This window comes from Lonchura striata, chromosome 3 (genome assembly GCF_050655825.1).
Source record: "Lonchura striata isolate lonStrDom1 chromosome 3, ASM5065582v1, whole genome shotgun sequence".
NCBI lineage: Eukaryota > Metazoa > Chordata > Aves > Passeriformes > Estrildidae > Lonchura > Lonchura striata.
In genome coordinates this window covers 94,436,367-94,458,683 of record NC_140705.1, presented here as the reverse complement: position 1 = coordinate 94,458,683, position 22,317 = coordinate 94,436,367, and the positions used below count along the sequence as shown (strand labels likewise).

Genomic DNA, 22,317 nt, shown 5'->3' with positions numbered 1-22,317 from the left:
CCTCAGCAGAAATGGATGCTCACTAGCGCGGCTTCTAAGAAGAAACAGATATTTTCCTCTGTCCATGGTCCTGGAGACCACAGGTACAGTTTTAATGGGAGCAGCCATCCCACAGAGAACCCCTTGCTCCTCAGACACTGACTTCTCCCTTCCGTGGTCAGGTTTTGCTGTTGTTGGCAACCTGGCAGTATGATTTTCTTGGAGCTTGTGGTTGATTGTTGTGGGTCTGGTGTGTTGGGTGGAAAAACAGCATTCCCTGGGCACCTTTCCCTTCTGGGTGTCAAAAAGCATTGAAGGGTTGTTCAGTTTGCTTGCAGGGTTTCCTCTTTCAGAACATATTATTACATTGAATCTAGCAGCGTTGTGGGTGTTTGGGGTTCACGACGAGCAGAATGCTTGCATACATTCCCTCCCCAGGATTTCACACAAACATGGCAACCTTTCCAGGAATAGCTCCAGGAACATGGTGGTGTTTCAAGTTTCATTTTGTGGGAGTTTTGCTGCTGCTGTTTTAATTTTCAGGCTTTTCTCAAATTTTTCAAATAAACTGTCTCTTGCATCATTATAATTAATAAATAGTATGAACATGTTAGGCTAATATAAGATAATTATATTCTTGGGATTTTATCAATAGATTATGGGTAGCAGTGCAAAAAAATCAAAACAAATTTTCTTATTAGAGAAAATTTAACACCAGTTTCTAAGTGTAATCACCAAAGAGTATCTGATATCATTAAGCAAACTAAGGGAGAGCACCAGCACTGCAGCCCATTTAAGCTGCCTATAGTCAAAATTTATAACCTGGGCATCAACTTTTGTCCAAGGACACATGGAAAATACTTATTTCCACAGTCTTCACAAGGAAATTCACAGGTTATTCTTCCTCTTGAGCATGTTGAGTGCTTTGTAGGAGTTACTGGCACCTCAGAGAGCTGACCTCTATACAGGAGTTGTAACCTCAGTATAGCAGAACTGACTCACAGAGCACATTGTCTTTTTATTGACACAATTAATCTCTTGTCCCATACATGGAAAAAGTAAAAAATGCATTTAAAAAAGTCCTTGAAAGCACATTGTAAGTCTTTGCCAGTCAGTGCAGAGAGAGAAATCCTGAAGTGCATCTTCAGCTCTTACAGGGCTGGAAATAATCTGTTTCTCTGAATTTCCTTCTAGGTGCAATATTTATTTGAGACAGAGGGGAGACAGCAACAAAATGACATATTTGCAGCAGTATGTGACCAAAGATGCATCAAGATGAAATCTGCCTTTTTGCTGTGAGCAAATCTCTTCTGTCAGGCTCCTGTAAGGGTTCCTTCACGTGTGCAGCACTGTCTCCAACTCCTCACCTGCATCCTGTCAACTTCAACAATAAGGACAGCAGAATTAAAATTTGGAAGTGTTCTACACAGCACAGGAGAAACTACAGCCATGGTGTCAATGATCTGACTCAGCCCTGTTACAGCTCTTTTTTTCTGTGCATGTTCCAGTTGACATGCAGAAGGCAGCAAAGTGCTGAGCACTTGCAGCATGATTGCAGAGGGGTTAAATTCTCATCACTTGCCTGTGCTGAGGTCCCTCCAGGGATGGATTTACTGGGTCAAGCCCAACCACGTGAGCATCCCCTGAAGTTCTCTCTTACCCTCCCACGCCAAAAGTTAATGTGCACTTCAGGGTCCCTCATAGTCCTTTGTTCTCCAGGAGATGTTGGGTGCCTCACTGCTTTTCTATAGACGGGATCACAAAAATTTCCTTGCACATCCCATCCTAACTCCAAACAGTAGTCTCCTGCAGGTGCAAAGCAGAGGAATAATGAGGGCAAGGTCACAAGTCAAGGAGGAAGAATCCAGCCTCTCCCTTCCCTACCTATGAGCATCCTTGCGTTTTAATCAAACATTTTAATCATGCATTTTGAGATAAACTTTGTGTTGTTGTCCTTAAGGGAAGAGTGTTTCTCAGTATAGGCATGATGTAATGCTCCTTTTTTCACCTCAGAAAGAAAACAGGCATTGCAGTCTGTGCCTCAGTAATGTCTGTGCAGTTAAATAGCTCACTGTGCAGCTGTGTGTGGGAGCACACACAGTGTCAGGCTCAGACAAACTCATTCCAGCGCCAAGCAGGAACCTCCCTGGCACAGGGCTGACCTGGGTGGGGGAGCAGTAGGAGACAGTGTCATGCCAGAGGCTGCTCTGCCTGCTGTTTGCCATCTGGGAGTGGTGCTGGATCCAGGCAAATCTTCCCTGCAAGGCATTCTATGGATGAGGCAGAGTGAGCACTGTGGAATTGGCTTCCTGCAATGGACCTGTCCCACATGGCTCATTCACCTCACCTCTGGCTTCATGGCTCTCTCCTGAGCCAGAAGCTTCAGCAGGAGGGAGCTGCTGTACCCTCCAGTTTGTGCCCTCTGTGGGACACTTCAGACATTTCCTGGGAATGAAAGCCTGTCCTTTCCACCACCTTGCAAGCCTGAGGTCCATGAGGCATGGAATGAAAATGTCAGTGTCTTCGTAGGCAATGGGAAAAATGTTCAGCAGCTTGAAACACTTCCCAGAGACCAGGATAAGGGGGAGCTACCCAAGCACCCCCTGATGATTCCAAGCAGGTTGGACGTGCCCTTTGGAGTGCTGCTCACCCGCCTCTTTGGGATTATGTGCCTGCTCTGTTTGTGCCTGGATTGCCCAGGAGCCCGATGTTGCCACAGGCCATGCCCATCATTCATACGTCAGCTTTCCTGGCTGCGAGCTCTTCTGTATTCCCATAGGCAAAACATCTGATTTTTATGCTGTTCAAAAGTTTTCAGTTACTCAGAAACTTCTGTCAGCTCCTGCTGCTCAGCCTTGGTTTTCATGTCCTCCTCTGAGCCGGAGCCTTGGGCATAAAAGCCTATTGTATTGGCACAAAGCAAGCCCAGAATTTATTAGTATTTTTACTGTTTCACTAGCACAAAGTGACTGCTGTGAAAGTCCATCACGATAAACTCCTCTGGGATGAGATGGCCTGAAACTGATCAAAGATATGCAGGAAGCAGAGCAGTGAATGAGCATTTCCAGCTTCTGCACGTGTGCCAGGAATGCTGGAGTCCCTGAGGACTGAAGCAGAGGAGAAAAAGATGTTCCCAGCAGTGTCCTGATGGCAAGAAGCCACATAGTAACACATGGGTGTTACTATGAAAAAGATGGTGGTTAGTTTTGTGCAAATGCCTAACCTAAAAGCCTTGCAAGGTCAGGAGTTCTTTGGTATAATGAGCACATTTTCCTGGGGTGTGAAAGCATAGGATTTGCTAATCCACAATATTTTTACCAATTGGACTGGTTAGTAAACAAAAAACCCTCTGCAACTCTGCAGAACCTTACTTTCTAAGACAGAAAAATAAATGAGAGGTCAAAATGGATTTTTGATTTGACCAGCTGTACAAGTCACTACATTTTACTTTGCAACAATCTCAAATGTGTCAGGACCTTAAGTCTCTGCAGAGAAATTTATGCCATTTGTCCAAAATGGCTCAAAGGTCAATAGAAGCTTGACCGAATATAGTGTGTTGCTATATGAAGACTGTTGGTCTCTAACCTCAAAGCAAGAGGCCAGACCTAGTTTTTCTTTTAGTACCATGTGCACATTTTCATTAGGCTACACTAAAATGTCACATCCCTCTTCCAGATAAAATAGAAAGAGCTCTGGGAGGAATCAATTTGGTCTAAGAGAAGTTTGGAGGAAGAGGGTAGCAGCTGCTTCTCCCTCAGTCATGGGAAGAGAAAGGGTTAAATGAACTGTCCAGAAAAATTTGGTGAGGCTGAGGCATGAAAAAGGAGAAGGATATATGCCCTGCTCCTGGAAAGCCTGAAGTCCATTCCTGGCAGATGCATAGGTGGAGTCCAGATGGACAAACAGCTACTGAGCAGCAGGGTAGCTAATGCCATCCCATTCATATGCTAAACACTGGATACTGTAGAAATCCAGGGCAGCTGCTTTCTACTTTAAGAGGAAAATGAAACTTCTGAATGATTAATGTGGATGGTTGAGGCTGGATGCAACTGTGAGTTAATCCCATTAAAGGAATGGATAAGAAACCAGGACAAAACTTTCCAGGTACAGAAATAGCAGGTGGTGACAAAGCCCCAGGATGCTCTCAGAGAGCTGAGGTGCATTGCACAAGCTTGCCCTGTGCGCTGGCCCCACCTCACCCAGCAGGTGGGGACAGCCCATTGCCAGGTCCCATCTGTGGATTCTGCTCCCTTGCTCTCTGCCCACAGGGTTTAGCAGGCAGAAAGAAAATGTGCTGAGATAGGAATGTGAAGAGGGAAGAATTTTGTGTTCACAACAATTTCCCAGAAACTGGCATTCCTGCTTTCTGGAGCAGCTTCTCAGTCCTACGAGCTTGACTGGGCCACCTGTGGAGTGTGGGGCTTATACATCCAGCCAGCTTGATTTTGTGGCTGGAGGCTGCTTAGCAGTGCTTTCTGGCAGTGCTTTTAAAGCACAGGAGCTTTCTTTACTATTCCTCTTATTAGCTGGAAAATGCCAGCCAATGTCCTGTAAATAATGTGACAGTGTTTTCATAACTGCTAGCATATCTGCCTCTCCATCATAATGTACATAAACCTAGTCCTTCTGAAGGGTTTGGTCTTTGGTTTCAAAAGTCTGTCCCAAATCAGGACAGACGTTTTGGGCTAGGCCAAGGTTTATCCTTTCTCTTCTTTTAAGTCCCTCAGAAGGAATTGTCCCACCCATCAGTCTCTTGATCAATCTCAGGCTTTTTGCCTTGAGCCTCTCCAGTCTCCCCTCTCAGCTGCTTGTATGCTTGAGGAGCACAGAATATTCCTGTAAGAAGTTAAATGTTCAGGCTGGTTCAAAGAGATGTAACAGAGAGGGAAAGAGCAGAAACAGAAAGCACTTGAGCAAAAAAGAGGGAAAGAGGACATGTATGCCTTGGAAGGTGGTGGAGGAGAACACAGAAGGGAATGACAGAAATGTGCTGCAACCTGGTGAGAGGTGAAGGAGACAAGAAGAGCTGTAATGGTAGCACAGCTGCAAGGGCTGCTGCTCCTTGTAACCAGACTGACTGTGTGCTTTCTCCTGCTCTGCACAAGTGCATGCTTTAGCTTTTAAAATGCTGTGCACAAAGAATATGTAGACCTGGAAGGAAAACTCTCCCCCCACCCACAGCCAGGGCCCTTGTGGAGCTCAGCTTGCTCTCATGGACCCTGCACATCATGCCCTTGAGTAGTTAGTGGTGTTCAAGCACCACCTTATTTTGGTGTCCTGGCTCTTTGCAAGGAGCAAGGAGCAAGATGAGTGCCCTAGCAAAGCACAACATTTCCTCATTTCCTGAGATCCAGTCTTGCTCTCTTGTTCATCACATGCACCTGTATAAAAAATTCTCACTAGGACAAGGGACCTGTATGAAACAGAGGGGAGGGCAGAGACTTTCCAGCCTGCTGCCTGCTCTCCTCCACACAGCCTCCACAGTCTGTTTGACTTTAATGCCCACACAGCAGGTGGGACAATATGTGCTCACTTATTTTGCATGCCTTTCTCTGCAAGCTGCTGTGCTGCGGAGCATGAACAGAAGCAATTCTGCAAAAGCACCGAGGTCTTGCTCTCATTTTGCAGCACCCACCACTCTGTCTGGGAGAGCACACCTTGTACATACATTTTTGGGTTTGCCAGGCTGCACAGCTCTGGTGACCTCTGAGGAGTGAAGTAGAGGCTTGAATCAATCTGCAGACCCTGCTGTGATTGCTGGTATTTGATATCATTGCCCAGGAAGCAGAGAGGGATGGGGTCCTGGACTGCCTGTCCTGTGCAGGAATGAGGCAGGAAGAGAGTTTATTCTCTGGAGATATCAGTACCATGAGCAGACATGGGAGGACTGCAGGAGTGGTTTACTGCAGACAGGTTTTCTGGTACTAGGAAGGGCTTGATTAGGAAAAGATTTTTTTTTTCAAGAAAACTAAGGAAATAGAAATAAAACCTAGAGTGATGAGGCAGTGAAAGAATTGCATGTAGTAATGGTGAAAGTGGTGTTTAGTGATGAAAGATGAGGGTAGTTCTTGTGTATGCATGTAAATTTGGCTGTAATTCATCAGAGGAGTTAATTTGGTTTGTTTCTAAGAAAGAGCAGATAAAAATCCATGTCAGAAGCAAAAACAAGCCCACCAGATAGATTTGATGAGGAGGTCTCATGATCTTCCAGACCATTAACCATCCTCTTGCAGTAAGAGCTCAGGTATTCCTGTAGCCTGTCTGCCTCCTTTCTGTGATTTTCAGCTCAAAAAACACTGCCCTGATCCCAGGCAACAGGCAGAAGTCACCTGTCTTTTGAGGGAGGATTTTACCATACATTTTACTTTAAAACAGCATGTTTTAAATAGCTCTGGTGCTATTCTGTGATGCAGAGCCCTGGAGCCTGAGGTGCACATAAACAAATGTGTGTTAGGAGTGGCTGGGGGTGACGGGGCAGGCCAGAGACATTTGTCATAGGCAAAAGACAAGCCTTCCCTCCTCAACATGCAATTTGCTGCAGTGCAGAGGGCCAGCACAAAACTTACACATCTTGTCAACCCCACTTTAAAAGGTCATTTTTAGTGGAAATAGTCCTTGTGCTGGTTCTCTGAACAGGGATGGATATTGGTCTCTGTGCAGAGCATTGCTCTCTCTTAGAGGCCCAGCTTAAAAAATTAAATATTGTTTTTTTTTTATAAGCCACCTCAGTGAAAATCTTTTCACTCTCCTCATAAGAATTATTTTTATAGTTTTATTTTAAGTAAGAGAAATTTCATTCTCCTTGTCATCCTCTTCCCTCCTTCCCCAACACTTTTCCTCAGAGTTTGTCAACATTAAAAAGAAGTATAAAACTTTGAAAGCCTCACTAAGACTCTCTCCTCAGACAGCCATGTTCTCTTTGCTCACTGAAGAGCACAGGACATGGAAGATTTTGCTTCAATACCACGGGGTTTCTGGTTACAGCCTTAAGATAATAATTCTACTTCTGAAATATGGTAAAAGCTCCTGTTAAGTGCACCTTGTTTTCTTGGATTCCATCCATCCATCCATCCATCCATCCATCCATCCATCCATCCATCCATCCATCCATTTCCCTCCTTCCCTGTCTCTCTCTTTCCCTCCCTCCCTTATTTGCAATGCCCCTCACCCTAGTAGCAGTGAGTGCTTCTCCAGGCTTATCTTTCAAAAGTCTTTTTATTCTTTTGGTCTTTTGGGAAGGGAAGAAAACCATGAGGATAAGAAGGGTGCTGCTGCAGACCTGCCTTTGTGTCAGCAAGTATTAATTAAAATAGGGTAGGTCATCATCTTGTCTCATGTAAAACCCTTCCCTCAAACAGCTCCCTGAGACTAAAGGGAAGCTAAATCCCCCAGTCTTCAAAGGAGTTCTCCCCATGAATGTCCATGAATCCTGGCCAGCTGAGGTCCCTCTGGAGCTCTCTGCCTACCTTGTTCACCGCTGTCTACACGCAAGTGTTAAGTGGAGCTTTGCAGACACGGTGAGGGAAGTGTGGAGATTGCATTATGCAAACAGCCCCAGCTCCTGCTTGCAGCCTCAAGCGCTGCCATCTGTGCCTGCCTGGCAAGGGGACGCCAGACACAGCACTGGTGGTGTTTCTCACCTTTTGAAAAAAGTGACAAAAGGTCTTTAATTATGAAAGAAGTAAACCAGAAACCACTTGGGCTACAACTCACAGGGGGACTCTTCACAGAAAGGAAATGTATTTGCTGATGAATTATTCTGAGAGAGGAAGTGAACCAAAGGATTCCTGGATGGTTATTTTCCAGAAATTAGGTCAGTCATAATCAGTTGCATAATTAATTGTCTAACTAACTAGTTAACTCTTAGAGACCTTTATTGACTCGTGGTGACAAATGCATGCATGCATTTAGTACAGGAGAGGTCCCCCTGTGCTTTCCAAACTGCATCTCCAGCACTGTGAGTTCTGGGACACAGCACTGGTGCTGCTGTGTGATACACAGAGGCTTATCCACAGCAACAAGGACAGAGGAAACATTGTAATTACATATGTTTACACGTGAGATTTGGCTGCCCTTCTAGTGTCCTTTGAGGTGTTTGAGCAATAGTGAGGCTGTTCTGAACTCAAGTCACCTATTTCCTCCTCAGTTTCTTGTGACTACACAGCTTGCCTTCCTCTGGGATGAAGGCAGGTCTCTTCTGATGAAAATCAACCAAGACTAGCACCTACAGTATGGACAGTCAAACTGGGAGGTCTCTTGTGAGGATGTGAGAACGATGACACTTGCCTGGTTTACACAAGTGTAGAAAGGACGGTGAAACCAAGACCAGAAGCACCATCAAGCTCATGTCTGCATAATGGTGTGCTATAGGACAGACACTGAAGCTGAGCACTAGTTATGATGGTATTAAGTGTGTGGAAAAATATTCTGAGTGTTCCCATGAAGAAAAAATCCACCTTGCTGGGAGAAAATAGAGTACTGACAACTTGAAGGCTTTTTCATTGACTAATGAGTATTTTGGTTGACCCCAGTGTAATCACACGAAAAAATGCCACCATCCAGAGAAGGAAAAAAACTGGTATTAAAAGTGGTGGTTGTGGGCAGCAGTGGTTTTTGAAGGAGGGAAGGAAGGAAGGAAGAACAAGCAGGGTAGCAGGAGAAGTTGCTGGGAAAAAAACCCCAAACTGTGGTTAAATTGATGTGGTTGAAAACAGTATCATGGATATGCCACCTCTAGAAAAAAGCCTAGTTCAACACAATTTTTTGCCCAGTCCAGGCTCTTAACTCTGCAGAAAAGCAGTCTTTCAGCACAGGTACAGCACTGAGCAAAATCACTGTTTCTGGTGCCATTGTTAAGCTTGGTATTTGGCACAGCCTCCTGACAGACAGACCCCATGGTTATACTCAGAGACCCCATGGATCAGAGTGAATCTTCTCTGGCTGCAGGCCTTGGTGGCAGGAATGAAACAATAGAATGGCTTTTGGGCTTTTCTTTGATGTGGGTTCTGGTGGGTTTTGGAGCATTTGGGGGCCATTTAAACACTGCCCTAATTTGGGTGTGCTTTTCTAACTTTTGATGGCCCCACTTTATGTTTCCTCCCTCATCCTTCTGCAGCCTCCCCAGGGCACTTAGGGCTGCCTCATGCCACCACGACATCTGTGGGACAAGACAAAACTGCATCTGGCAATGTGTTGAATCATTTATGTAAAAATTAGCAGGGTTTTTCCCCCCAACAAAATCCAGGGAATATAGGGAGTCAGAGAGAGGGATCTATTCATATCACCCTGATTTTTGGCAATTTTCTGGCTCAAACAATTACTATTTCAAAGCAGAATGTCTCAAGCTTGGCAAAGGGCCAGTTATTCTCACAACAGTCACTCAAACAAATAACCAAAAATAAGAGACAGAGAGGCTGGAAGGCAGCACAAGAAAGAAGACTTGTTCACCCCAGAACAGAGAGCTATGAGCAGCATTCTGGTCTTCTAGCTGCTGATTTCTGAAGAAGTGTTTCTAAGGGATGTGGGTTCTGTTCCTTACATGACAGCAGGTAAAAGCAGAGCACTTCCAAGCACAACCCATCATTGTGGAAAGGGGCAGGATGGGATAAAGATGAGGCAACAAAGAGGCAAGAGTATAGATGTCCAAGTGTTTCATGCCTGTCCATGCAGCATAGCCAAGAGAAGAAGAAATTGGGAGCATTTAAAGCTAATCAGGCATTTATAGCTCACAATGAACTGCAGTGCAAAAGTGACTGGTGCAGTGTGGTGCCTGGATGGCCCCTAAAGGAGCTGCTATCTCTTTTTCCAGGTACAGCACATACTCTCTCATATCAATCTTTTGCTTTAAACCCTACTGACTTTACCTTTAAATTTTATCTCTCCATAGGATTTTTCCATGCAAATTTCTATTGCTTTCTTCCTGGGAACTATACTTCAGCTAAACTGCCTCTTTAATGCAGAATTTTAACACTGGATATTCAAATGATTCAACAGAAATGTCCAGATTGCTCAATTCTGCCCTGCAATCTTCCACCCACTCACAAATACAGCACGTTCCCATCTGTGCACTGCTCTCATTGTGAACTTGTTGATTTTTCCTGTTCTTTTCTGGTGGGGGTACGACTTGGTGCAGGTGTTCAGGTTGGGCTTACAAAGACCCAGGTAACACATGGCAAACTCTGCATGAGACAGAAAACAGAAAATGCAATATTTTAGTTACAGCAAGGTTAAACAAAGCATATATCTGATGAATTGGGCCTGGAAAGATATTTTTGTCTCAGCCAGCATAATTTCTTTTGGATAACTAATGCTTTACAAAAGATTTTCAATTGACTTGGAGAAGTGGAGGGAAAAGGGCTCCTCTGCAATTTCTTAATGTTTGAAATCCATTCCTGAGTACTTTTATCCCTAATTAAAGGTCACCTACTGGTTTGTGAACAACTGTTAATGAAGAGTTTAATTATCCAGATGACAGCTATAAAATCCTACTCCTGGGCTTGAATATTTTAAAGCAACAATGCCCAGATTTTCAAATATGTGCTTGTAGCCAAGTACTTAGACCAAAGCTCTCAGGGAAGAAGAGTGTGTATGTGCAATTCCCATTTGAATACACAATGGGAGATTGCATATGCCCATATTAAAGATGCAAATCTGCGAGGAAGTTTGTATGTGCTTACTTGACCATTTGAACCAGACCTACCTTTCTTTTATGTTCTTTCATTCAGAGAGGAGGGGTGGTTAAATTATTCCTTGAGGATAAATCATTTCACATTATTAACTCTTCTTAACAACAAAGCTGCATAAATTAAATGTAAGATTATCTGCTGTGTCCTCAGTGGAATGATTAGGAGCGAATCTACAGGAAAGAAATGTGGTCAAATGATTTGAAGACTTGCTAAATGGGATGCAAATCTCATCTTGAATTCTTAACAAGCTCAAACACAGACCTGCCTTCTAATGAGCAAACTCGCTTGGCATATCTGTGTAACCCCCAGAGCAAAGTTGTAAAGAAAATGGATCATGGTTCATTTTCTCTACTGAGTCAGGATTTTGTTTTTATTGGCACTTTTGACCAGGTGCTCCTGGTGCTCCTATTACCTTTACCCATGGTAGCAATTTTTGTGATGCTGCTTTTAGTCTGCCAAGCTAAAGTGGCCCCGTTTCTCATTTCCCATCACAACACCTGATGAATGTTTCTTGGGTAGGTCAGCTTTGGGTTCTCCGCAAGGTACATGCCTGAAAGGATGATGCTTCTATCAAAAAGATCAAGAAGTTGCTTTTTGTGTTCTCTCTGCCAGCACAGTCTCTTTGTGTCACTCTGATGATGGTACCAGAAGGGCAAAGAGAATAATAACTCTTTAACTCAGCATTTTTGGGGGCTTGGTGAAGACTAAAATGCAATGAATGGCCACAATGAATGGCAATTCTACTCATAATAGACAATTTCCCAGGTTTTTCCTGTCAATCAGAGCTGGAGTTTGATTCAGTTTCCTCGTTTCCTTTGGCCTGTCTCTCCTGCTTACATGAGCATATGTGCACACATGGACACACACTTATTTGTTTGAGCAAAATACTAAACAAGAGAATGACAAGCCCTGGCTCTAAAAATGAGGGGAAAACAATTAGAATGCATCACATAAGAAGAGCCATTCATATAAATTAAAGAGGAAAAATATGCCTGTTTGAGTTCTGTTAATGGCTAACATCTTATTTCCTAAGAAATATGAGTTAATACAAGAGATTTCTTAAAACAAAAGACAGGTCAGTCTTTCTGTCATATTTGCTGAAGAGGTTTCAAACCCACTTTTCTGTGCTTTGTTAGGTCTCCAGGAGTCTACAGGAGGGTTTCCTCTGCAAAGTCTCATCCGTAGGTCACAGTGACCTGACTGTGGGGGCTGCACTACATAAATGGAGCTCTCCAGATAAGCAGCAACATTTATTGCATACTTTGTCAACATATCTCTGGCTGCACACTTGTTCTCAAGGCACTCTGTTTTGATATTGGTTTTATTAAAATAGATTTCAGAAAGGGAAATGTAAAATAGTTTAGAGATTGCAACATAAACATGTTGTTCAAGAGCTGAGGAAACCCACACCAAACACCAGCAGGCTTTTCTGTATATTACAAGCATGGACAAAATGTATCCTGAGGTCTTTTTTTCTCATACTGCTTTCTTCAAATAAAAACACTACTAAAAAAAATAGGTACAAAAGGACCAATATCTTGCACAGCGAAAAACACAGGTCCCAGAGTATCCCTCACAATCTGGAAAATTATTAAAATTAAAATCAAAAGAACAGCTAAAGCCAAGGAGATCCAAGGACTAGAAGAGGGAGAATTTTGTCTTGGTAGCAGTCTCTCACCTTTGGAGCTGCCACCAGAGCTCCTGAGCAGCATGTGTGGGCAGGATGACATGTCCTCCATGAGGCAAGGTGTCCAACTTTACAGGCTTTACCTGTTCCTCAACTATCAACTCATGTGTCCTCTGGAGGAAAGCCCATGGGTTAGGTGGCTCCATCCCAGGCCCTGGTCTGACTCTGGGTACAAGACACAACCCTGCAAGGTCTCTTTTCAGGGATGTTATTTAGAAAAAACATATTTAACTGTGTCCTGATTCTGCAAATGTCTGGGCAATGGGTTTGCATGAAGATGATCTGTATCAAGCTCATATGCCTGATTTACTAGAGGATTTACTAGACTGGCTTCTAGACTACTATGCCTGTGTTTTCCTGAGCTGCCAGGTCTCATTCCTGGTAAATGGACAGAGCTCAGGCAAAACAGCATGACATGACACGCTGCAAGAATTTTCCCTATTTATCATCAAAAGTGGGGTGGTATTTACTAAAGAACATCCCTCATTTTTAGCCAAATAATAGATTCAGGACCCTTTAAAAATACAACTAGATTATTTGTCATTTTAGAACATCATCATTCAGTCACTTCCATTGGGATGGGATTTAATGGCTTCACACCAGCACATTGTATATGACATAAAGCATTTGTGAAAAAAAATTATTCCTTTGAGTAGTCAGATGATCTTCCCAGAGATGAAGTGTCTTTCCCACTTTTTTCTTTCATTCTTCCTCTTCCTGGATCTTGGAGGGAGTGTTACTTGTGTTGAGTAATGAAATTTCCCCCGCCAAAACACACTGCCTTTGATCTCCCCTGCTTTATGCACTAGGGAGCTGATAGTTCTTTCCCTGGCTAGGACTGAATGAATAATCACCTCCTGTTGTTATTCACATAAGATTCAGATGTTAAAATGTGAAGCTGATGACAGGGGAAATTATGGATAGAAGCATCAAGATTTGCTACTGAAATTTTATGAGCTGTAGGTAGAAAATATTTAAAGCACATCACATTTAACCATGGAGACTCCAAGCTTTTATAATTTCATGGGGCAGAACTGTGAGTTGTTTGTGAGATGGGAATGAAGCCCAGACTGCTCTCCTGGTGTTTTCTTTATGCCCACATATCCACACACAGACACATAATCAGCATGAGAAAACCCTACCCATCCATGAATCTTTGTTGCAATTTGGAATGATGAACCATGCAAAAATTAGATATTCAAATCACGTAAGAAGTCAGTACATTCACTGAGATGTTAGTAAAAATCCCTGTAAAACCAGGAAATCTTGATTACATTTTTTTCTTTCTTCTTTTTAACTTTGTTGTTGTTGTCGTTGTTGCTGTTGTTGTTGTTATTTCAACACATGTAGCTTATGATTTATTTCAGGTTTTCAAATCTGGACCAGCACATAGTAATGTGTGCATGAAGGATTTTTTTTTCAGAAGGGAAGGAGAAATCCCAAAAGGATTAGACAAAAAATTAGGATTTCACATGAGCTTTTGTGCAGGGATATAAAAGCTACATCTAGAGCCATTGTTCTTTGTGCAGCCCAGGCAGTACAATACACAAATGCTGTTGTATGGCAAACCTGCCTCACACATCTTGGTGGAGCAGCCCATTGGCCCATGTTGGCATATCCAAGGCTCCCAGACACACAAGTGAGTTCAACTTTGTGAAAACAACTTTAAAGCACACCCTTTTTATTATGAGGGGTTTCTCTTGCCCTCATTCTTGCTCTCTCTTACCTTGAAAAGAAACCCTAAACCAAACCAACTCTTTAATACAAACTCAAACAAAACAGGTTTCTCTGAGCCTGCCAGTCTAAACCAACACAAATACCACCCCAAGTGACACTTCTGTACAGGGTAAGGCAGGTCCACACATTGTGGAACAGCAAAGATCCAGCACAGCTGGAGATGCCTCCTGCCTCCCTGCTGTGCTCAACAGAAATGGAAACATCATGAGATATTCTCATTCCTGGCAAGCCTGTGCTGGAGGAGGGCTTAAATTTGCCTTCTGTCTCCTGTAACCCCAGGAGATTTGATTAATGAATAAAGCTAATTATCTGTATTGCTATAACACAATTCACAGGAAAAGAAATTAATTCTACATATTTTTTGAAACCGTATATAACCACTACTTAATCCTCAATAAGCAACTAGCATCTTCCTTGGATGAAGGGAATCTCTGCCTGCATGGTGGGAGATACCAGTTTGTGATCTCATTTATTTCCTGAGACAGTTCTACATGAACACTTTGGCACTTTGTTCTTCAAGAATTGATGAAGATGATATGTCATCACTGATGATTGTTCATTGAACAAAAATAGGGATTTGGAAATAATTTTTTTCATAAAAAATAAATTTGCATGTTATGCTGAAGTCATTATTCAAATTTACATACTTGCAAGTGTTTAGCACACTGCCTCAGACACAAATTTATGCAAGAATTCATTTCAAGTGATTCAGGGGAACCAAAGAATAAATAGTACCATCACCGTTTTTTGATGCAGGAGGGCAATGGCTATTTCTTGTGTGGAAAGTATGAGCAGATGAGGAGATCTCTGTTCTGTAAATCTGGGCTTGCATTTCACAGCACCCAAACTTGCTCAAGAGAATGAAGAAATCCCTGCGGAAAGTCTTGGTGAAAATGGCGTAGAGGAAAGGGTTTGCGCAGGAGTTGATGGGGTAAAACAAAACCAGGAGGATCTTGGAGTTGGTCACTGTGATGAGAGGAACCTTGAGTGAGGCCGATATGGCAAAGAAAGATATTGGTGCCATGCAGAGGAAGTCAGTGAAGATTAGGACGGCCATGCGTTTGGCAATCTTGGTGTCACTGTTGGAAGAGATGACGTTGGGGTTGCGCACGGTGAAGTAGATGCAGGTGTAGCAGATGCAAATCACTATGAATGCGAGTACATTCAGCACTAAAAGAAACATAACATAAGCCTGGGCAAACGGTGTTTCAATATCCATGGGCAGACAGATGCTGACCTTCATGTAGCTGCTGACCCCAAATATGGGAAGGAGCGCTACCGTGAAGGCAAACACCCAGCCAAAAATCATGACGATCACGGCATGGCGCAAGCGCACCTTGCGGTGCAGCTGCATGGCGTAGGTGATGGTGTGCCAGCGCTCCAGCGTGATCACCGTCAGCGTGTACACCGAGAGCTCACTCGCAAACACTGCGAAAAATCCTGCGGCGTTGCATCCTGCCCCAGTCTGCCAGTCTATGGCGTAGTTGTAGTACTGGCTTTTGGTCTGGATGTCTACTGAGGCAATAAACAGCAGGTAGATCCCTATGCAGAGGTCTGCAAAGGCGAGATTGCACATTAGAAAGCGAGGAACGGTGAGTTTGTATTGACTGCTTATTAAAATAATGAGGACAACAGTGTTCCCAGTAATAGCTAAAATGTTGATGAACCATATCAGGACTCTCAGAATGTTGTATCCCATGATATCTTCACATGGGTTGAAAGCATCAGGTTTAGGAGAGCAGGCTACATTAACTATTTCATTGCATAAACCATAGTCAAATTCATTATCTGCTGGGTCAAACCCTATGCCGTAGTTGGAAATGTAATCTTCAGCTGCAGACCTTCTCTGTAATTTTTTGCCAGGTTTCTCCTCAAAGTCTTGCTTCACATGAGATATGCTACATATTGGATGAAATTCAGTCCTGAAATTGTAAAAAGAGAATAGTTGGAAGCTAAGAGACAGAGTATGATGCAATAAACAAGCACAAAATCCTCCAGTTTCCATTAACAGCACAGTTTTTCTGGTTAGCTGATTATATAGTTTACCCTGGAGTCTGAAATTAATAGTGTGGCTGGTCCCTATTTATAAAATACTGCAAGAGCATGTAAATGACTTGGAAACCTCATAAAATGCACAGGAAAGGAAAACCTAATGTTTGCCTAATGCTCATGATGCAGTTATCCACCTGGATAACACACTCTGTAAGAAGACTCCCTCATTTGAAATGAGTCTCTTACTAAAGCTGTCAGTGACAAGCATGGGGGAAATGCATGACAATGAACACCAGTGTAAGACTCAGCTTTGAAGAATGAGTCAAGTCAGCTGGGAATGCTCAAATTCCCTTTTTCCTAAACATTTTGACCACCACCATCTTGTAACTCTGCCATGGCACAAAACTCCATTTTGTGCTTTTCATTTTTAGTACCTCTTATCATATTAGTGATTAGCCAGTAACATAAGTAAATAGCACAAATAAATTGATGCAGGATTCCAGATAATCTCTAGAGGACAGATGCCAACAGAAACACAAGGCACAGGAGACCATTTTGCTTAAAAACTGTTTTTTAAAAGAAGTCAATTAGAAATCAAGTGAAGTGAAGCAAAATCAACCCAACCCAAACCAAACCAAATCAAACCAAACTGAAGGTTTTAATGGAAAGAGTAGTTGCTTTTGTTTCTGTCAGAAAGTATTTTTTAAGCATTTTAAGAATTTTAGTAGCACAAGTAAATACTAGCATTTTTAATAGTTTTGTGTTTGGCTTTATTTTGTAGAGTATTAGCTCTGCACCCTTCTCCATGCATAGACCTACAGAAGAAACAAATATTTTGGCTGATGATAGAAAGATGATCAGCTCCAACAAGATCATAAATATCAAGAAATATCAAATATAGACATGACATGAATGTTGAGTTTTTACAACAGCTCATTGGCTGCCTTAGAATGTGGCTGTCCCATGAACTTGCATCCACAGTTTTGGATTCAGACATAATCTGAGTTATGGAATAAATCAGTTAACATTTTGTTGTAAAACCAACCCAGTTCAGCTCTGCCTACATTCAGCTACAACCCAGACTGCAGTTTAGGTGTGTAATTTCTAGAACAGAACCCCAGCTTATTTTCCACCCCGACTCTGAGTACAGTTGAGAGAAGAACTCTATGCAAGTAAAGTTAAAATTTTGAACAATTGGTAGTAGCCTAAAAAGGAGAATTCTTCTTTGTAACCTAATTTTACCTTTTGACTTTCTGCACTCACTACATCTTCTGAAAATTGAGTTTAAAGGGTCTGCAAGAAAGGAAAACTAATGAAGGTCCAGCATCAGAAGGTGAGGGACATTTCCTATGAGATTCTGAACATCCTCTACTATTATCAATATTTTTTATCTTGCCTGTCAACCGAGTCAGAAAACTGATTTTCTGTGAGGTCAAATATTCACTATGAAGGTCACAGTAGCAATAACAAGGCATTACATTTTGCTCTCCTGTGTTCTACTCGCATAAGGATGAGTGAAGGGTCCAGAGTATTGATCAATATATCAACAGTTCTCTGGCTGAAAGGGAATATAGGCTTCCTAGAAGCAATAACAGGAGAAAAAGTCCCTCATTTTTTAGTGCAACAGGCACTTGGGGGCACTGAAAGCTACAGCAATTGGTGGTTCTTTGAAAATGAATTGAAGGAAATGTTTGTTGCCAATCATTTCTCAGCATGAGGTAAAAATAAACTTTTTCTAAAATTTTGGAGTCCCTGTCTGGACCAAAATATATACCCAGGCAAGAGTGATTCGTAAGGACAATTGAATATTTCTGATTATCACAATCTATTAATTCTTGCCTTATTTTTACAGCCAGTGTCCCACATAAAAGCAGGATCCCAAGGAGTGAGGTGTTTGCTCCAAGGAAGGGTAACGGGGAGTGTCCTGCTGGTTCTCTTCATTGGGGGCAGGTAGGATGAAATTCCCAAGGGAAGGAAGAGCCATCCTCTGATACTGACTCTCTGTCATAGCTTTGCCCTGTGTTTCTCACTCTTTGCGCTGTGCAGTGCACTCAGAGCAACAAGTTAAAACATTATTTCCCAAGGGATGTCTGGGTCCTTGCTTCTTGTTGAGACCGTGGGTGTCATGATACAGTTAATTCATTCCCTCTCTTTGTGAACTTTCCTTACCGTTTAACATTATTTTGCTCAAGTAAACTAGAAAAATAAACTGCAGAAAGGGCAACTTAGGGAACAAAATTGAAATTGGCAGAGTGCTCTGACAAAAACAAACAAAAATTACTACCTTTGTACAAGTTGTTATTTAAGTTGTTATTTTATGTGCCTCATCTGGATCTGGCGGCAGCCGGCTCGTGTGTGCTGAGAAACATGCTCAGCAGAATAAACAGTCTTGACCTGTGTTCTGTGATAAGTCCTATCTCAAGCCAATCATCCTCATCAAAACTCATTGAGTGAGTTGTGAGCAATTGATAGTAAGTTCTTGTGAGATGAAGCCTAAACACCATTCCTGATGCTGCCACATTTTTTGAAAAAATAGGATTTCAAGTGGCAGCTCCTTCAAAGAATAACGATCAAGTGTAAGGACAGAGTCATATCAATGCCATTCTTTTGGGCAGAAGGTGATCTTTATGTCAAAGAAAGCCAAAATCGTGCTGAAGTTCGTAATGGTCTATGTCAAGTTGAGGGTTTTAACATCTGGCCTCTGCCCTATCTATACTTCAAGGATATTATTTTCCAGTCACAGACAAATGTAAGGGGAGTTCAACATACCGTACTAGTGTTAAGAATGCAGCTTACCTTTTCTTAGGCCAGCACCACATTATTCAAACTACAGATCAATATTTATCATGAAATACTTAATGGAATGAGAAAAAACATCAAAACTATCTCATGTTTTAATATGTTTCTCAGACTGGCAGAGCTGTGCTTGATGTGGCATCCTCCAAAAGTTAGAAAGCACTGTTGTAACAGATTTCAGCTTTCTATTATCACAACAGTACCTATTTGCTGCTGCACACAGTTTTTAGAGAGGTGATTGAGCATGATCCACTATGGTAACTTATTTTATTTAGGGATTTGAGTGCTGCAAAAGTCTCAAAACCAGGAAATCAAACATGAACAGGCAATCAGAAAGGGGCCGCACATCCCTGTCTTAATTCCTTCCCAGAGTTCTCATGAGAACACCAGCTGCTCCTGTGAGCCTTAGAAATGCACTTCTAGGGGTGATGAGGCATCCTTTTTATACTCCCTGGACTACCTGGAAGCATTTTGTGAGCCAAATGGCCACAAGGAATGATTGTGTCCTGTGAAGGTGCAGGACAAGCCAGGTCACACCAGGGTTCCCACCACCACAAGCAATGCCTGCTGCTCTGAGCCAAGCACAGCTCCCACCAAAGGAATATTACACATTGTGTAATCAAGCATTATGCAAACTATTAATAACTTCTAAACAGCCTGAGCAGCCTTCAGTGCACACACAGCTTGTGCCAGCTGTCATGAAAACTGCTTTGAAATGAAAGAGGATGTAGCTACTGTATGTGTGACTAATCTCTGCTGAAGTGTATGGTAATACTTTCAGTCTTCAAACCAAGCACATGCATCCACTTTCTTTAATCTGGAGAGAGGATCTCAGTTTCACACCAATTTCAGTACAAGAGACATGACTGTATGAAAGAAATGACAATTTTTAATTATGTTAAAAAGAAGCTGACAGGATGGTTCATCTAAGTAATAGGGTCTCATAATTTTGCATTTATGCCTAATGTTTGGTAGAAAAATACACATAGTAACTATTAAAGGTATGGATAAATGTTCAGTTTTGTTCTGTTGACCAGGGAGGTACAGTTGTGACCAGACTTGCTCCAGAAGCAGCCCCACCATGGCATGGTGTTCCAGCCCAGCCTCCAACATCTGCACTGGTTGGAGCTCTTCACAGGTTTCTTGGCATTTCTTTGCAAAATTGCACTTACCCAGGCTGTGGAAAGGGCTGTGTTATGTTCTCCTTGTCTTCTTGCTAGCCAGGGAAAGGCTTCCAAAAGTGGGGCTTTACTAAGGGGGAAGTGAGTGCAGTGGACCTCAGGTCCGTGTAGTGAGTGTGTGGCATGGAAGTTTTTCAAAGCCCAAGTGAGGGGGACTAGATACTGAGAGCTTACCATGGAGTCAGGACTATTTCCTCTTGTAGCTTCCCTTCAAAAGCAATGCTTTGTTTTTGAAAAGTCCAGTTGCCTAATTTAAGGGGTTGATTCTGGGATTTGGGTCCTGATTAGGCCCAAGCAGCCCCAAACACAAGTACCTTCAAAAATATGAATCACAGTGATATCAGTGTTCTTTGCAGATCCAGAATTATACATGCTTTCACTGAACTCATTGGAAAATAACACATTGCCACCAGTTCTGGAAGGACTGGACCCATTTCTGCCTAGAAGCCACCAGGCACTGTGTCTACATAAGATTGCACAAATGTGTGAAAATGTTGCCTGCTGATCAACTGTTCTAGTGAAAATGTAGCATTTTGGATCAAAAATTTCTGTCATCACTACAGTCTCCACCATCACAATTGCACTCTTTACACAGTTTTGAAAACACATGTAGATTATATTTATTAGCTATCAGCAAACTCACTTATCTTCCCTTGTCTGGTGACCATCCAATGCTAAAAGTAAAACAAAGAGCTATTAAAGGTATTAAAATAGAAGCTACTAACAGTTTATGCTTTCTCTGTGTGGTGTTACTTTTCTTTGAAGTTTTTTGATGCTTCTGAAGATGATGTCTTGAACTGTAACAATGGTTCATAATTTTTTTTTTCTGCCAAGCCTTTCGGGACATCCAGTAAAGGAAGAATTTCAAACAATACCAAGGGTTTTCATAGGTATCAGTTCCTCATGTTTTCCAGTGGCACAGATTCAGAGGTTCATCAACTACTAAATGTGAACATTTCAAGACTGTATGACAGAGGTAGAAATACTCAATGAGAATCATTGATACCTAAAGCCTCACTGCAACTTGTCAATGGAAAATTAAAAACAGCATGAAAAATTGCCTTTGGAGTCTAAAAAGGCACCTTAGCATCCTGCCCTGCTCTGTTGATTTGTGTGAAATGGATCTGCTTAGGAAACATGTCCCAAAATGCTGTGAATATGGGCTCAACAGATAATGTATCTGTAATGCTTGGCTGGGCAGCACTCCAACATCAATGAGGCTTTCTGAAAGAAGAGTTTGGGATCACTCAGTGGTCCTGTTGCCCTCCTGGACTGATGAACAAGTACTGACCAGCTTCCCTGCAAACATAGCCTTCCCTCCAGTTACCTTCTGAAAAAGTTAGCAAAAGTTTTCTGTTTAATGTCTCCAGTGTGGCTCCAGGCTGGTCCCAGTTAAAGATGGATTTATGAGAGGTGAGGGCAGAGTTGTGTCTGGGGAAAGTGCTGATGCTATGAAAATTTAATAATCCCCTGCAGTGGAGAGGCAGTGCACTGTGTAGCATGCATAAACGTGTATGTATTGTGCATTAATTTATTTCCATCCACTTACTTACCTGCACTGAAGAGACCTTTTCTATCCACATTTTGAGGAATTTTATTTAATTCACTATCAACTGCTGAAAAGCACCAAAAAGAAAAACAAATTAAACCACTTACTTTTGTCTTTTCCAGTTTGTAAATGCACAGCAATGGCTAGGATAGGTGAAGTTTGCCTCAATCAAAGATCTAAATTTGCTTAAGTCAGGAAGCTTTTTTAAATTGTATGTAGACCTTGCTCTTAGCTTCTTAATGAGTTCTAATCCATGACTTGGCAGGAAACTGATTTTCGTGCTGGAAATATCCCTTTAAGAAAACATATGAAAATCTTGGTAAAAAGCAAATTTACTTCTGCTCAACAATGGATATGTGTTTTAGGCTGTCCTACTCATTGTCAGAGTAGTGACTAGAAACAGATCAGCTGGAAATCTACACTGAAAAGTTAATCCAGTGCTAATTTGGGTGTTCCTCCAGCAAACTAAGCTAATATCCACTGCAAACAACAATCAAGTGATGTTAGACTGTGAGAGCAAAAGAAAAAAATTCCGTAATGTTCTGGATAAAAATTAGCAGGCATATAAACTATTACTACAATATGATGCTGGGTTTAGTAATACCCAGAAACTGCAGCAATCATCCCATAACACTGTTAAAGGACAAAAAAAGGCTGATGAAATCACAATAGAAGTTTGCTATAAGAACATCACATCATGGGAAGGCTGAT

At 42.1% G+C, this 22,317-nt stretch overlaps 1 protein-coding gene and 1 long non-coding RNA gene across 7 annotated transcripts in view; one reads left to right on the top strand and one right to left on the bottom strand.

Annotated features, from left to right (window-relative positions):
- Window positions 1-22,317, top strand: part of LOC146768019 (uncharacterized) — a 110,901-nt gene that overhangs the window by 51,572 nt on the left and 37,012 nt on the right. For 2 of the 3 annotated variants that reach the window (XR_014953956.1, XR_014953955.1), the window contains one exon: window positions 1,174-21,899. The exons of the other annotated variant lie outside the window; for it this stretch is intronic. This is a non-coding gene — a long non-coding RNA (uncharacterized LOC146768019). Of the gene's footprint in view, window positions 1-1,173; window positions 21,900-22,317 lie in introns of those variants that run through there. 3 annotated transcript variants of the gene reach the window in all.
- Window positions 14,532-22,317, bottom strand: part of FSHR (follicle stimulating hormone receptor) — a 198,349-nt gene continuing 190,563 nt past the window's right edge. For all 4 annotated transcript variants that reach the window (XM_085575778.1, XM_085575776.1, XM_085575777.1 and 1 more), the window contains 2 exons: window positions 21,714-21,899; window positions 14,532-16,010 (listed from right to left, as the gene is read on the bottom strand). In XM_085575778.1, the coding sequence (XP_085431904.1) occupies window positions 14,783-16,010; window positions 21,714-21,899 (1,414 nt within the window). In that variant the 3' untranslated portion in view covers window positions 14,532-14,782. The remainder of the gene's footprint in view (window positions 16,011-21,713; window positions 21,900-22,317) is intronic.